The 15278-nt window shown below is 48.7% G+C and overlaps 1 protein-coding gene across 1 annotated transcript in view; it reads right to left on the reverse strand.

Moving 5' to 3' along the window:
* Positions 1–15278, reverse strand: part of BMERB1 (bMERB domain containing 1) — a 94782-nt gene that overhangs the window by 30376 nt on the left and 49128 nt on the right. Inside the window, exon 2 of the mRNA XM_069486085.1 lies at positions 7347–7470. Within this exon, the coding sequence (XP_069342186.1) occupies positions 7347–7470 (124 nt within the window). The remainder of the gene's footprint in view (positions 1–7346; positions 7471–15278) is intronic.

Below are 15278 nucleotides of genomic sequence, written 5' to 3' on the forward strand. Positions count from 1 at the left end.
AGTATTCCATGGTACAACTAGACCAGAGCTGATTTGTCCTTTCTACTGTTGATAAACATGTGAGTTGTTTCCAGTCTTTGGTGTTGCAAACAGGGCAGTTATGAACATGCCTCCTAATGCTCATGTGTAAAGATTCTCTAAGGCAGTGACACTGGATAGAACTTTCTACAATAGAAATGGTTTATAAAAATAGGGGCTCTCCAATAGGGTAGTTGCTGGCCATAATTTACTAATGAGTACTTGAAATATGGCGACAGCTACTAAGGGGTTGCATTTTAAAATGTTTAATTAAAAATTTCAAATTTAATTTTAATTAATTCAAATTGAAATAGCCATGTGGCTAACCAATCATACAGCACAGCTGTACGGTCTACCTGTAGAGCAGGAAGGAAAACAGGAGTGACTCCATGACAGACTGGACCTCCTAGGATAGGCCTAAGTTTCGGTTTCCCCAACGCAGGCCCTCTCCCTCCCCGGAATGCTGCTGGTAACAACTGAAAACCCCTGGCTTGGAAACCGGCCAATCAGGAGCCAGCACTATCAGCCACTTTTGAAGGAGCAAATGAACTAAAAGGGGGGGTAGGGAGATGGTGTGCCCGGTACATGTAACCTACTGATGAGTATAAAAGCTTAGTTCCCACCCTAGGGTGGGGTCCTGGCTCGTGGAGAGGCCACTGCGTTGACGCTCTGGGCCTTGGACCCTAGCTGGAGCTAGAGAATAAACTCTTTTGTCTGTTGCAGCCTTGGTGACTCTGCCTATCTGTTCCTGGGGCTGAGGGAAACCGGTTCTAACATACCCAGGAGCAAGACTGCAGGTTGTATAGTAAGCACATGTTCACCTTGACTAGGTATCACAGAACTGTTTTCCAAAGTGGGAGAGCCAGTCTCCCTTTATCTCAGTCTTATCTAATGCCCTAGGTCTTTGCTCATCAGACAAAGTATCCAGATGAAAATTTCTGAGCATAAACAGGGCTCTATTAGTCAGTGTTCCCCAGAGAAACAGAACCAACCAATAGGATTTTATAGATAAATACACTCCTTATAAGGAATTGGCTCACGTGGTTAGTGAGAGTGAGGCTAAGAGGTCCCAAGATTTACCATCGGCAGTCTGGGGACCCAGGAGAGCTGATGGTGTAAGTTCCAGTCTGAAGGCTGGAAAAGACCAATGTCCAAGCTCAAGAGGTCAGGTAGGAGAAGCTGCCTCTTGTTCAGCCATTTTGGTCTATGCAGGCCTTCAGCTGATCGGGTGCAGCCCCTCCCCCGCCCCAGCACACTAGGGAGGGCCATCTTGCTTTGCTCAGTCTACCAATCTGAATGTTAGTCTCGCCCAGAAACACCCCCACAGACACACTCCCGGGATAATGTTGGACCGAAGGTCTGGGCTCCCTGTGGCCCAGTCAAGTTGACACATAAAACGAACCATCACAAGGTGATCTCCCTCCTAACCCACCAGAGCCCAGGTGGTTCAGAGGAGACCCTCAGAGCCAACAGAATGAAATAAATTTACAGTAAGATAGTCAGAGCTTCCAGAGAGAAGTATTTCCTTTACTGAAACTTGCTCTGATTGTGAAAAACAATGGGGAGCAGCAGTAGCCTATCAAGTGGGGGACATTCCTTTCACCATCCAACCAACCTAGATCCTCACCCTCAACCCCCTCCCAGTGCATTTAGAAATTCAGCAGGAGAGGAGGGTCCTTCCATTCAGAGTTCTAGCCTACAACATTCTCCATCCTCTCTCTCTTTCCTCTTCATTCAGGGCCTCCCCCCTCCCCTCCCTCCTCTACTCCTCAAATGATTGTATATTTTGTCCAAGACAAATTGCTTTTTAGATCTTCTGCAATTAACGCCGTCTCTTCCCACCTGGTATGTACAGTGGCTCCAGCAACAGTGACCTGTTCTTAGGAGATGCTATTTAAAACCCAGAGTGCAACTGGAGTGACGCAGAACTCCGAATGTGGCTGAGATGTGTCAAGTTACATAAACGCACATGCTTCATTTTGCCCTTGGCTTGAAGCTCTGCCTAACAGACTTCGGCATTATCAGCTCACTAACGGAAGGGAAAATGCAGGTTTATAAAAACAATTTTTTTTATTAATAATAAAATCTAGGCCCCAGGGTAGAATTGCGCTTAGTGGTTGAGAGCCATGCTCAGAGAATCGGCCCATCCCAGGATGCTCTCAAGGAGGCCACTGTACGCCCCAGCTTCTCTCAGAGAGAGGAATGTTCTCTGGGAATTCTCTGGAGATGACTAAGCAACCCCGGTCTGCTTTCCCTCAAAGCACAACGTTAACAGTGAAATGAGGGAAGGGAATTTTGATTTGTTTACTACCTAGGAAGGGCCACCACTTTGATATGTGTCATCTCTTTTCAGCCCTTACTAGAGCGTTGCCAGGGAGACATCATTGTCCCCATTGTACAGATGGGGAAACAGGCTGAAAGAGGGCAAAATATTTGCTCTAGGCCACACAGTTGGTAAGAAGTAGAACTTGGATCCAAAACCATTTGAGAGACCCCCCCATTGCTTAAAGGTTGAGACCATGGGCTCTGGACCCCAAATGCCTGGGTTCTATCATTGTCTACTATTTCATGAAAGCTGTGCAACCCTGAATGAGTGACTTGACCTCTTTGTGCCTCAGTTTCCTCATCTATAAAATGGGCAGGGTGCGATATTATCTCCCTATATGGTCATGATGAAGATTAAATGAATCAACACATCAATACACTTAGACTACTACCCAGCAGAGCAAGAATTTAAAAAGCTGCTGTCTACAATTCATGCACTTTCTATCACGCTGCCTTGAATCTCTGTGAGGTCCCTAAGCCCTAACCTGTGCACCACACCTGAGACTTCTTAATAAAATGAAGTTACCAGAGTTCAAGCTCAGGGTCTGGACTATTGAAACTCAAGGGCTGTGCTCCTGAAATATGTCCTTTGTACGCCCACTCCCCGCCTTTCCTGCCTACTGCAGTTCTTTCTAGCCGATTAAAACCCACCTTGCCCAGAACAAGCTGAGTGACAGGGCACACTACCCTGTTTACGAAAATCCAGCAAGCAGGTGTGAAAGAAAGATAACCACCTCCACCCCCACTCCCACCCCCACTCGGAGGCTGAAGATACTAATTCTCTGAAACCCAGATAAACAGCAGGCGCAGGATGGTATGCAAGGCGCAGAAAAGCTGGGGTGTCAGCCAGGGCTGCAAGAGGAGTGATTAAAGGTGAATGATGTGATTCGGTGCCAGAATGCAGGGCGAGAAAATGAGTCTGAGGTTGGCGACAGCCTCCAAGAGCCCTTGCCTGCAGCAGGACAGCACGGGATGGCAGGGAGGGAAAAAAAGCAAGCTTCCGGCATTTTCTCCCAGATGTCTGCCGCCTCCTCTAGAGGTGGTTTTACGACACTGAGGGGCCAAACCTCAAGAGAGAGGTCTCTCAACGCCATTCTGCAGGCTGGAAGCCCGAGGGGGCACCTGCCGGCTGGCGGGTCACTCACAGCTCACTCTTCTATAAACCTGACCTCATGGGCCTGAATTGGGGCAAGCAGGTGTGCCAGAGCAGCTCCTGGTTTGTCCTTCGTTAGTAAGCACTTGACGTAGGTTATGTGACAATGTGTGTGCAGGGCTTAAGGGCTTGATGAATGTCAACTGTTGGGGTCCTTGAGAATCCTATAGGAACAGGGCTTGGAGGCAAAGTCCCAGCAGGTCGACTTCACAAACCTTGACTGTGCAAGTTGGAGCTCACCATTTTAGGCTCAGGATAAACTGTGTATGTCCAGAGAAAGGGCACAGAAAAGCCCACAGCCCGACTCAGGAGAACCAGTCCAGTGTCCACCACACTCAACTCGGGACGGTGGAACGAGACAAACCCTGACGGGGCATTGAGGGCATCCAGCCAGGAGTTTGCCTTTGCATTCTAGAAGCGCAAGGCAAGGAGAAAAGGGGTCCTCGCTTTGGGAATAAAGATAACAGAATAGCTTAGGGTTGAGGGCTCTGCCAGGGCCCAGGGTTCAAATCCTGGTTCTGCCTCATACTAGCTGGTGACGTGAATAAGTCACTTTCTCACCTCAGTTTCCTTATTCTTAAAAACAGAAGGACTAGAGCCATCGGGGTTCTTGTGAGAATTGAGCAAGTTCTCTTGCTGAAATAAGATCAAATGTGTGCAATGTAGGTAGCGTGCTGTGTGGCCTTCGGTAAGCTGCAACTCTTAACGTGCTCTGTCATGTGCCCAAGGTCACAGACCGCAGACCAAGGAGGAGAAAGAGCCAGGATGATTCCTGAGCCCACGTCGCTCGAGTTCTTGCCAGTTCCCCGGAATGGGTTAATCTCCCTCTCCTTCCTCACTGTCCTGGCAGGAAGGCAGGGAGAAGACGCAGAGGCTGTGGATCCCGGGGGAAAGGACAAGGCAGAGCGGCCAAGACAAGGGAAGCCCACAGAAGAAAGAATAATTCTAAAGGCCAGGGGTGTGGGGTGCAGGGAAGGCAGCAGATGCTGGACTCGCTCTCAAAAGTCAACATGGCAGGAGACCGTGAAGCGAGAGGCATCGTCAACCATGAAATACGGTCCCTCACACACGCTCCATGGGAGCCGATGGAGATCAGTGTGATTACCCTGGAGCAGGTGTGACAAACCAGTCTTGCTGTGGTGATGACAGATGCAGTCACTAGAACTATTTCAGCCAAGGGCTGTCACATTCCTGTCACTCAGAGCTTCTCGCCTGAGCCTGAAAATGCTTACGGGATCTGAAATTCTTTCTCTCTCCTACTGGATGCCGAGGGGTCGTGGGGGGGTGGGGAGGGCGGTGGGGGTTGCTGGGGTAAGGGTGGAATGTGAACAAATAATTCATTGCACATTTGACAAATATTAATGCACCTAATAAGTGCCAGGCACTGTTCAAGAGGCTGGGAAGATACAACAGTGAGAAAGACAAAGTCTCTGCCTTCACGGAGCTTACACTCTTTTTTTTTTTTTTTTTTTTTTTTTTTTTGAGACAGAGTCTCACTTTGTTGCCCGGGCTAGAGTGAGTGCCGTGGCGTCAGCCTAGCTCACAGCAACCTCAAACTCCTGGGCTTAAGCAATCCTTCTGCCTCAGCCTCCCAAGTAGCTGGGACTACAGGCATGTGCCACCATGCCCGGCTAATTTTTTCTATATATTTTTAGTTGGCCAGATAATTTCTTTCTATTTTTAGTAGAGACAGGGTCTCACTCTTGCTCAGGCTGGTCTTGAACTCCTGACCTTGAGCGATCCACCCGCCTCGGCCTTCCAGAGTGCTAGGATTACAGGCGTGAGCCACCGTGCCCGGCCTCAGAGCTTACACTCTTTAAGGAATTATCATAATAGATATAGTTCCTCCCTCTCTTCCTTCATTGATTTACTCCCTTAGTAAACATTCTGGAGGCAGACTGGGCCCTAGCTTGGCTGCTTATTAGCTAATGCAGCCTTGGGCAAATTTCTTAACCTCCAATTCCTTTTTCTCTAACATAGGGATAAACAGGACCCACCTACTGCTATGAAAGAACCGGGGCTGAGAAACAGGTGGGGAACGGAATTCGAGCATGGACTTGGCCCATGGCCTATTGGCCTGGAAGGCTGAGGATGACGGATGAAGACTTTGTCCACATCTGAGTGTGCTGTGTCTTCTCTCCTGGCACCTTAGTGTCCAGCAGGCTACACACACACTGTACAAGGCTGGGCTTGGGGGGAGTGTTATTATCATCCAATACTGTTTGTAGGACTCCAGCAAGACTTCTGGGGACCTGGGAGGGGACCCTTCCCCTAGAGAACATCATCAAGTCCCTGATCTATGTCCTGACTACACTGCCATCCTTCTGCATCCTTTAGATGACTTATTCGGGTGTCCACTATTGACATTTGTCCCTAAGTGGTTGGACTTACAGGGTTGATGAGGAAATTCAGTGAGCTCACAAGTCAAGAGCTTAGTGCAGTGCCTGCTTCAGAGCTAATGCTTATGAAATGTTAGCTATTCTTGTCCATAAGCACTCGCTGTGTGCCAGGCATGTGCCACATGCCGGGAGTCTCGTGTGTGTGTGTGTGTGTGTGTGTGTGTGTATACGCGCGCACTTCATGGGCACGTGGACACACATCGCAAAGGTCAGTAAATGCAAAGTGGCAGCCATTGTTCCCACGGCAGCAAAAGCAGCAACCCTCTTGAGCACGTTCAGGCTGTACTCTAAAACACAACTCCTGTTCTCTGTCTTCCTTTTTAAAAACGGGGAGGATTGTTTCTGAATGCTCATGTATCATTTTCGCTTATTTCCAGACAAAAGGGAGGATGTTTCTTATCCATAACACGGGAAGGTCCTAGAACCTTCCTCTGAGGCTCCTGGGAGACGGGATTGTGCCCATGAAGCACTCAGCACAGTCTGGCTCACGCAAAGAGCTGCATAAATGGCAGCTGTGAATCTCACAGCCCGTTTAATGGGACGAGAAAGAAGGTCATGCAATGCCTAGTGAGAATACAGGAAGAGCTGGTTCTGAATCCTAATCCGCCATTCACTATCTGGGAAGCCTTGGGCGGGTTAACTTCTCTGAACTCAGTCTCAACTGCAAAATGGGATAATCATACACCTGGCCTCATGCGTTATGAGAAGTCAGGGACAGAATCTGGGAGGGGCTCAGTGCCTGCCTGGAAGGAATGATGTTCCTGCTGCTTCCAGGGGAGGTCGGGTGGGAGCTGACAAGTGACAAGCAGTGCAGGGAATTTTCCAGCCTGGTTGCCTTTTTTTTTTTTTTTTTTTTTGAGACAGTGTCTTGCTCTGTCGTCCCAGCTAGAGCACAGTGGCATCATCGTAGCTCACAGTTGACGTCAAACTCTCGGGCTCAAGCGACCCTCCCACCTTGGCCTCCCAGACAGTTAGTATTATAGACGTGAGCCACCACGCCCAGCCTAGGATGCCTCTTAACCCTCTGTTTTCATTTTGTTTTGCTTTTAAACTCTCATTGTTTACCTGCCAGAGCCCAATTTTTAAAATGACAGTTTCTCTTGAAAGACTACACTGTGCTCTGTAGATAATGGACGTTCAACTCATGTAACACTGAGGTTGCTAATGACCCCGAGATGGGTGTGAGTATTTTCCCCCATTTTACAAACGAGGGAACTGAAGCTCAATGTCAGACTAGCCAGAATTCAATCCCAACTTCCAAGTCTTGTTTAACACGGGAGATGACAATACCCACTTCTCTGGGTGGTAGTGACAATGAAATGACATTTTTTTTTTAATGTACATATGCCTTTATCCCAGTGCCTGGCACACAGCAGGTAATCAGTAAGTACTGGGTTCTCCAGGCCCCACCCCCACCACACCCTTCCTCTTTGCTTCCCCCCAGCACTCACATGAACCTGAGCTCAGACTCCCGTCGGACCAAGACTTCCCGCAGGCGCTGGATTTTCGCCATCTCCAGCTCGATCTCCTCCGGCATCATGGTTGTCTCTGCCATGGAGATGATGTCCAGCTGACCTGTGCAGGAGACAGAGATGAAGGTGTCAGGACCTGGAGGCTGTACTGGTTCTCAGAGATTCCTGCGGGACAGACCAAATTGTCACTCCAGGGAACAGCCTTGCTCCGAGACTACCACACGCCACGAGGGCGCACAGACCTCGGCCTGGACTGCAAATGTGTATTCGTGTGTGGGCCCTTCAGAGACTGGAAAACATGTTTTCCACAGGAACCCTGTGTGACGGCAAGTGGAGGCTCAGGTGGGCTCACGAAAACCTGCTGAAGGCTTCACCAGCCCCTGCCGAGCCCCCTGCCCACGGTCACTCCACCCCGTCCCAGCCTCCAAGACCAAGGCTGACTCAAGGCAGAAGAAAGTTTTATAATAATTCTCTTACGGTCATCCTAAGTAATGTAAGTAATAGTAATACAAGTTTGTTGTAGAAAATTCAGATAATACAGGTAGGCAAAAAAGAACAAGGTAAAATGTCATCTGTAACCCACTGCCCAGACAGAGCCACCACTAACATTCTGATGGACACTCTTCCAGTCTTATATAGTCAGAGTTCTATCTACTGCCATGTACACAGAAAACCATACGTAAAAACCATATATATTACCATATATACATGACCACATATAAAGACACTACATATATGTATGTGTATATTAGTCTGCCAGGGCTGCCGTAACAAAATATCACAGGCCCGGTGACTTATACAAGAGCAATTTATTTTGTCACAGGTCTGGAGGCTAGAAGTCCAAGATCAAGGTGCCAGCAGGGCTAGTGTCTGGTGAGGGCTCTCTTCCCAGCCTGCAGACAGCTGCCTTCTTGTAATGTGCTCACACGGCTGCTGCTTATGTGCTGGGGAGGGCGTGGTGGGATGTGGGGGGCAAGCTCTCTGCTGTCTCTTCTTATTAAAACAAGGACAAAGTCTCCAATTTCACATTTTCCCTATTCACCCACCTCCCCTCACTCCCTCCCATTTGCACAGTTGTTCCACACTGCCCTCCCCAACTCAACAGTAGGTTCTGCACTATCTATCTTCCGCACTCATCTATGTTGAGAAATCTTGGATCTCTTAGCAAATATAAAAGAAGCAGACATTGCTCTGAAATGCTGAACTGAAAGGGCAGAAAATCTCCAATAGGCCTATGACTGCAAGGCCAAAATTTCCTTAGAGGCCCCATCTCCAAATACAGCCACACTGCGGGTTAGGGCGTCAACATAGGAATTTGCATAATGATATGCATATATGCATGTATGTATATGTTGTATATACCTATCACCACATATATTACCATGAACATTTTGGTACATATGCTTCCAGTGTGCATATGATAGTTTGTATGATTATATGTTATATATGTAGTATGCATATATAGGCAAATATATATATCATTTACATGTATAATACACACAGATAAGCATATTTTTAAGACAAAAATGTACACAAATGTTAGTAGTTAAAAATGTTAATATATGCATGTGCATATACACGTATATACCATTATATACATATACACATATCCACCATTACATAGGTCTCATTTTTATAATAGGAAGTTAAGGTCGCACCTTTTCCTTGTTTGCTTTTCTCACTTTCGCCTGTCCTTGGATGTTCTTCCTGAGCAGCAGTGCGGAAGGGTAGGTAGCTTTCTATTTGTGGCTGTATCACGAATCACTTAGTCAATCCCCAGACATTTAGGTTGTTTCCCATTTTTCCCCACTATAAACAGCCCTGAGATGAGCCTTTTCAAAGCTAAATCTTTGCACACATCTAAGAGGTTCCTTTAGGCTACATTTCCAGAAGAATGGCTGAGTGTTAAGGTATGCAACATTCAAGGCTGTTTACAGGTAGCGGGGGAGTCTTGCAGGAGGAGATATTCTTGCTTTCCTCTGAGACCAACATCACATCACCTGTATTTGCTAACTCCTTGCACACACACCCCCAAGGTTGGGCCCCACCCTGCATCTCAGTTCTGTTGCCAGGTGTTATCTTTGGAAAGTTGCCCTCTTTCTACCTGCCTGTCTCCCACCTACGACCTGGGGCCCTGGCCCCGCACACCTGCACAGGGCTGTGATCTGCAGACTTCCCTGAAGTCGGGCTCCCAGGAGCCTACATGCCATGTCTGTCCATCTGTGGGGCTCTCCTGGCTTTTCAATAAGTTGGCACACCCTTCCATCACCTACCCGCTAACGCATCTGTTCCATGTGGCAGAGTGACCTGTCTCCCCTCCACCAATCAAACTCCTCCTCACTTTACTGAGGACTCAGGAGGAAGACAATTCCCCATAGTCGATGCTGACATCGCAAGGACTGGCCTCCCTCCATTCTCTCTGGGACAATTCCCGATCTGGAAGAGAAATAATGACACAGGCAATGGAAAAGGCCGAGGAAGTAGTTGAGGAAAAGAAATTTCAGCCTGCCCGTTACAGGCCTGTTGATCTTCTCCCCTTTCTGTTCAGCATCTCAGAGCCATGTCTGCTTCTTTTATATTTTTGGAGAGCTCCAAGGTTTCACAACGTGGATGAGCGCAGAACATAGTGCAGAATTTGCTGCAGAGCTGAGGAGGGGGCATTGAACAACTGTGTACGCAGAAGAGCAAGAAGGGAGGTGGGTGAATGGGGAAAATGTGAAACTGGAGAGACTGCCGATGGTCTCCTCCCTGCCTTCCAAGGCTGGCAGGTCCTGAGGACTCTCCGGCCTTCTGGGTGGACAGGGAGATGCGGTAGAGGGAGGAGAGGAGTGACAGAAAGAGAGGGAGGAAGAGAGGTCAGAGGAGCTGTCTCAGGCTGCAGCTGTCTACAGGAGAGTTGTACGATATTTTCCACGTGATGTGCTAGGTAAAGAGCTCTGCGGGATCATCAGGTTAAGCTTCAAGGCCGCTGGAATCGGATTTGGGGTCCTATTGCCCCTGACCCCATGCCAAGATGGCTCCTGGGATTGGAGCAGTAAGGCCCGGCTTGAGCAAGGAGGGAAGGAGGAAGGCATAGGATAAAAATATTAATATTTATCGAGAGTTACTATGTGCCGAGATCCAACCAGGCTAGAGGACCAGCTTCCTGGACTCTGGGAACAGGGCAATTGAGGGTTGCAGTGACCTGGGGGTGCGGGGTGGGGGCGTCCTGAAGTCAGATGGCCTGGGTTTGAGTCCTGGCACAGCCCTCACTAGCCGTATGGCCTTGGAGAGTTTTTTGACCTCTCAGGGGCTCAGTTTTTCCTCTGTGACATGGGACAACAAGAGAGACCACCCTGCACGGCAGCTGCGAGGCATGAACGAACCGAGGCATGCCGTGCTCTATACATGGTTACAACTGCCCTTGTCACCACCAGGGTGCCTGCTCTGCCCCGCCTTCTCTTTTAATCCTCACCAAAAGCCAGCAGGGTTGGTATGTTCTCATTCGTACACATAAGGAAACAAAGGCTTGGGGCTGCCAAGGGAAAGGGCTGAGCCCAGGTCTGGCTCCAGATGCACACTCTTTGTCCCATCCCAGCTGCCTCTGGTCCATGCAGGTGTTCTAAGTCCACACTCCGTATTCGTTCACATCTCAGAGGCAAGGGTGGTGCCACAACAAATCATCATGACCAGGGAGGCTTAAAACCACAGCGATTTAGTCTCTTGTGGTTCAGAAGTCCAAAATCAAGGTGCTGGTGGGGCACCCTCTCTCCAAGGGCTCTAGGAAACGATACTTCTTTGTCTCTTCCAGATCCTGGTGGCTCCTGGCAATCCTGACTCTTCCAGCCTCTGGTGGTTCCTTGGCTGATAGTAGCATCACTCCAACCTCTGCCTCTGTTTTCATGTGCCCTTCCTCCTGGGGGCTGTGTGTGTCCTTTTCTGTCTCATTCGATGTAGGGCCCACCTGACTCCAGTGTAATCTCATCTGCATCCTTATCTTTTACTTCTTTTTTTTTTGAGACAGAATCTGGCTCTGTTGCCCGGGCTAGAGTGAGTGCCGTGGCGTCAGCTTAGCTCACAGCAACCTCAAACTCCTGGGCTTAAGCAATCCTGCTGCCTCAGCCTCCCGAGTAGCTGGGACTACAGGCATGTGCCACCATGCCTGGCTAATTTTTTCTATATATATTTTTAGTTGTCCATATAATTTCTTTCTATTTTTAGTAGAGACGGGGTCTCGCTCTTGCTCAGGCTGGTCTCGAACTCCTGACCTCGAGCGATCCACCCGCCTCGGCCTCCCAGAGTGCTAGGATTACAGGCGTGAGCCACCACGCCCGGCCTGCATCCTTATCTTAATTACCCCTGCAAAGATCCTATTTCCAAATAAGGTCACATTCTGACATTCTAGATGGACATGAATTTTAGGAGGCCACTAACCCACCACAAGGACGGATGGCCGCCGGCTTGCAAGCTCCCTGACAGCAGTGTCACTCTCTCCAGGGGGTTTAGTTTGGGCACATGGAGCACAGCCTTGGAAGCAGCAGGTGTCCCAGGAAGCAGCCAGGGGGTGGGGGAAGTGTATGGGGGAACATGGGTCTGGCAAAAGCCAGCTGGGGGCCACAGTCCGAGATCCTCATTTGAGGTCAGTCACCTGCTGAAAGACCTCGAATGAGTCTCTCTACCTCTTAGCATCACTTTCTATCTCTGCACAACGGGGTTCGATCGTTGCCATGTGCTGGAGGCTCTATGTGTATTATCTCATTTAATCCCATTTTAAACAAATCTGACAATAAATCTGAGACTTAGAGGTGCAAAGTGACTTGCCCAACATCACGCAACCAGAATGTTGCAGAGACAGTTCAAACCCAGCTTTCTCACTCTCTCTTTCTCTCTCTCTGTCTCTCTCGCTCTCCTCCACCCCCCCAAACCACGTGCCCTTAACCACTTTTTACAGCCTCCTGGTGAGGGTTAAATGCATCTGTGGGTGTGCAAGTGCATAGTAAACCAGCCCACAATATGAGCATCCTCATTTTTCACATCGCGGTTCAGATGGGCAACATGATTTCCATGGGACAGATGCTGAAAATGGCAACACACCCTGGGGCGAGGCGTGGGACGAAGAAAATTAATCGAGAACTGGCATTTTACCTCCATCCCCGGGGGAGGACGGAGGTGGTGGCTGCCAGGCACCAGGTGCCAAGATGAAAGTTTAGCTTTGATCTGGGGCAGAGAATGGGGGTAACCGCTGAAGGATGCTTTCTTCCTGGGGAGAAAGGAACGAAGTCTAAACCTCAAATCGGATAGGAAACAGAATCCTTTCTCATAACTAGCACTCTGTGCCAGGCACTGTGCTAGACTCATGCAAGCCGCACCTCATTTAATCTTCACAGCACTCTAGGCCAGAGCTTGACCAAGCACAGCCAGCTGGCCCAACCCAGCCTGATGCCTGATGTTGTCAATAAAGTTTTATTGGAACATTAGTCATGGTCATTTATTTATGTATTATTCATGGCTGCTTTTGTGCTCCAACAGCAGAACTGAGTAGTTGCAACAGAGACCACATAGCTCACAAAGCCTCAAATGTTTCCCACCTGGCCCTTTACAGAAAAAGTTTAGGTTAAGAAACCCAGGTTTGGCCGGGCGCGGTGGCTCACGCCTGTAATCCTAGCACTCTGGGAGGCCGAGGCGGGTGGATCGCTCGAGGTCAGGAGTTCGAGACCAGCCTGAGCAAGAGCGAGACCCCATCTCTACTAAAAATAGAAAGAAATTATATGGACAACTAAAATATATATATATACAAAAAATTAGCCGGGCATGGTGGCGCATGCCTGTAGTCCCAGCTACTCGGGAGGCTGAGGCAGTAGGATCGCTTAAGCCCAGGAGTTTGAGGTTGCTGTGAGCTAGACTGACGCCACGGCACTCACTCTAGCCCGGGCAACAGAGTGAGACTCTGTCTCAAAAAAAAAAAAAAAAAAGAAACCCAGGTTTACCCAGTAACCATAACAGCTAACCTTTAGCGAGCATTTATCACATGCCAATGTGAACTAAAATAAAACCCTAACCCCCCCCTCACCAACTGAACAGACCCCACCCCCTTGGCCAAGGGGACCCCAGAAAAACCTTAAAGCTGAGTTCCTGGCCACCAAGGGAAAGGAGATTGGATAGGCCTCAGACAATAATACACTAAATTATTAACAGGACCTGAGGCCATGCAGGGCAAAGTTTAAATCACCTGCAGGCCAACAATTTGCTTAAGAGATCGCCTAAGCCAGTTTGTGTCCAGTGGCTGATCTCTGATTAACAGACTTCCTTATCTTAAAACATGCCGAGCCTTTAGACAGAGCTTCATTTCCTTAACCAATTCCAAGTCAAACAATCTTTGTACCTCCGCTTCGAGATGTTCTGCCTTTTCGAGCCAAACCAATGCACACCTTCCACATACTGATTTATGATTTCACATGTCATTCCTGTCTTCATAAATGTATAAAACCAAACTCCAATGCAGTCACCTCAGGCACATTTTCTCAGGACCTCTTGAGGCCATGTGCTCCAGGCTGGCGGTCACACGAATTTGGCTCAGAATAAACCTCTTTAAATTATTCTACAGAGTATGGACGTTTTTCCCCCATTATCACCAGGATCTGTGCATTACCTTATTTGATTCTCAAAACAGGCCTGGATGGTCAGTGCTGTTATCCTATTCCATAGATGAGGAAATCAAGGCTCAGGAAAGGAAGTACGTGATGGGGCCGAGATTTAAAAGGAGATCTATCCTACTCGGAAGCTCTTCTTGCCATCAATCATATTCATGTAAGAACTACCTTCCTACTTAAGAAGTACCATCGTCATCATAACGATAGGGGAAAATGAGTACCGTATATTGCTTTAGGTACTTGAAGAGCAGCTGCTTTCAAGCATAAGTGGGCATGGTGATTATCTGGGCAGGTTGTTAAAAAAAAAGCAATTCCCTGCCCCTCCCCCTAGGAGGGGACTAGGATAACCCAGGTTGGGGGATCACATCCAGGAACCCTCATGAAGAAGGTCTTCAGACCAGACTAAAAATGCTGGCACAGGCCGGGAGCGGTGGCTCAAGCCTGTAATCCTAGCACTCTGGGAGGCTGAGGCAGGAAGATGGCTTGAGGTGAGGAGTTCGAGACCAGCCTGAGCAAGAGAGAGACCCACCTCTACTAAAAATAGAAAAAATTAGCCGGGCACAGTGGCACATGCCTGTAGTCCCAGATACTTAGGAGGATAGCTTGAGCCCAGGAGTTTGTGGTTGCTATGAACTAGACTGACACCACAGCACTCTAGCCCAGGCGACAGAGTGAGACTCTGTCTCCAAAAAAAAAAAAAGAAAGAAAGAAAGAAAGAAAATGCTGGCACAGGACATGAGTAAATGAAGATCACGCACAGTCGGTTTCTTTCCAGTCTGAACATGCGTGATAGAAGCTATTATAGCATGATAGGATGTTCCTTTCTTCACCAGCTGTTTCCACAAGGAGGACAAGTCATGGGAGGAGATGAGGGGGATGTTTCAGGCTGGCTGGAGAAGACAGGTGCTGCAAGGCTCTACTGAACGTTTTGTAGCACAGCCTGTTTGCTGTGTGGGGACAGCCAAGCATCAAGGCACAGAAGTCCCCAGGGCTCCCACTGCCATTGCTGTCACTGAGCTTCCAGGAGCTGAGTCACTTCTGGGGGAAGAGGCAGCTAAATCCATCTTCCTATCCCTAGATGCCACCCCAGGGAGACACGAGCTTCACGGGCAGCAGTAGCAAACAAGAACTGAGCACCAGGGCAGGACGGGGACATGCCAGCAGGTTTAATCATTTATCTTGGAAATGTAAAGCTACCTAGGGACAGGAATGGTGGACATGATAATGGATGAGGGCTGGCAATCTCCTAGAAGCTTCCAGTTTAATTAGGGGGTGGGAGGGT

Source organism: Eulemur rufifrons, chromosome 14 (assembly GCF_041146395.1).
Source record: "Eulemur rufifrons isolate Redbay chromosome 14, OSU_ERuf_1, whole genome shotgun sequence".
Taxonomy (NCBI): Eukaryota; Metazoa; Chordata; class Mammalia; order Primates; family Lemuridae; genus Eulemur; species Eulemur rufifrons.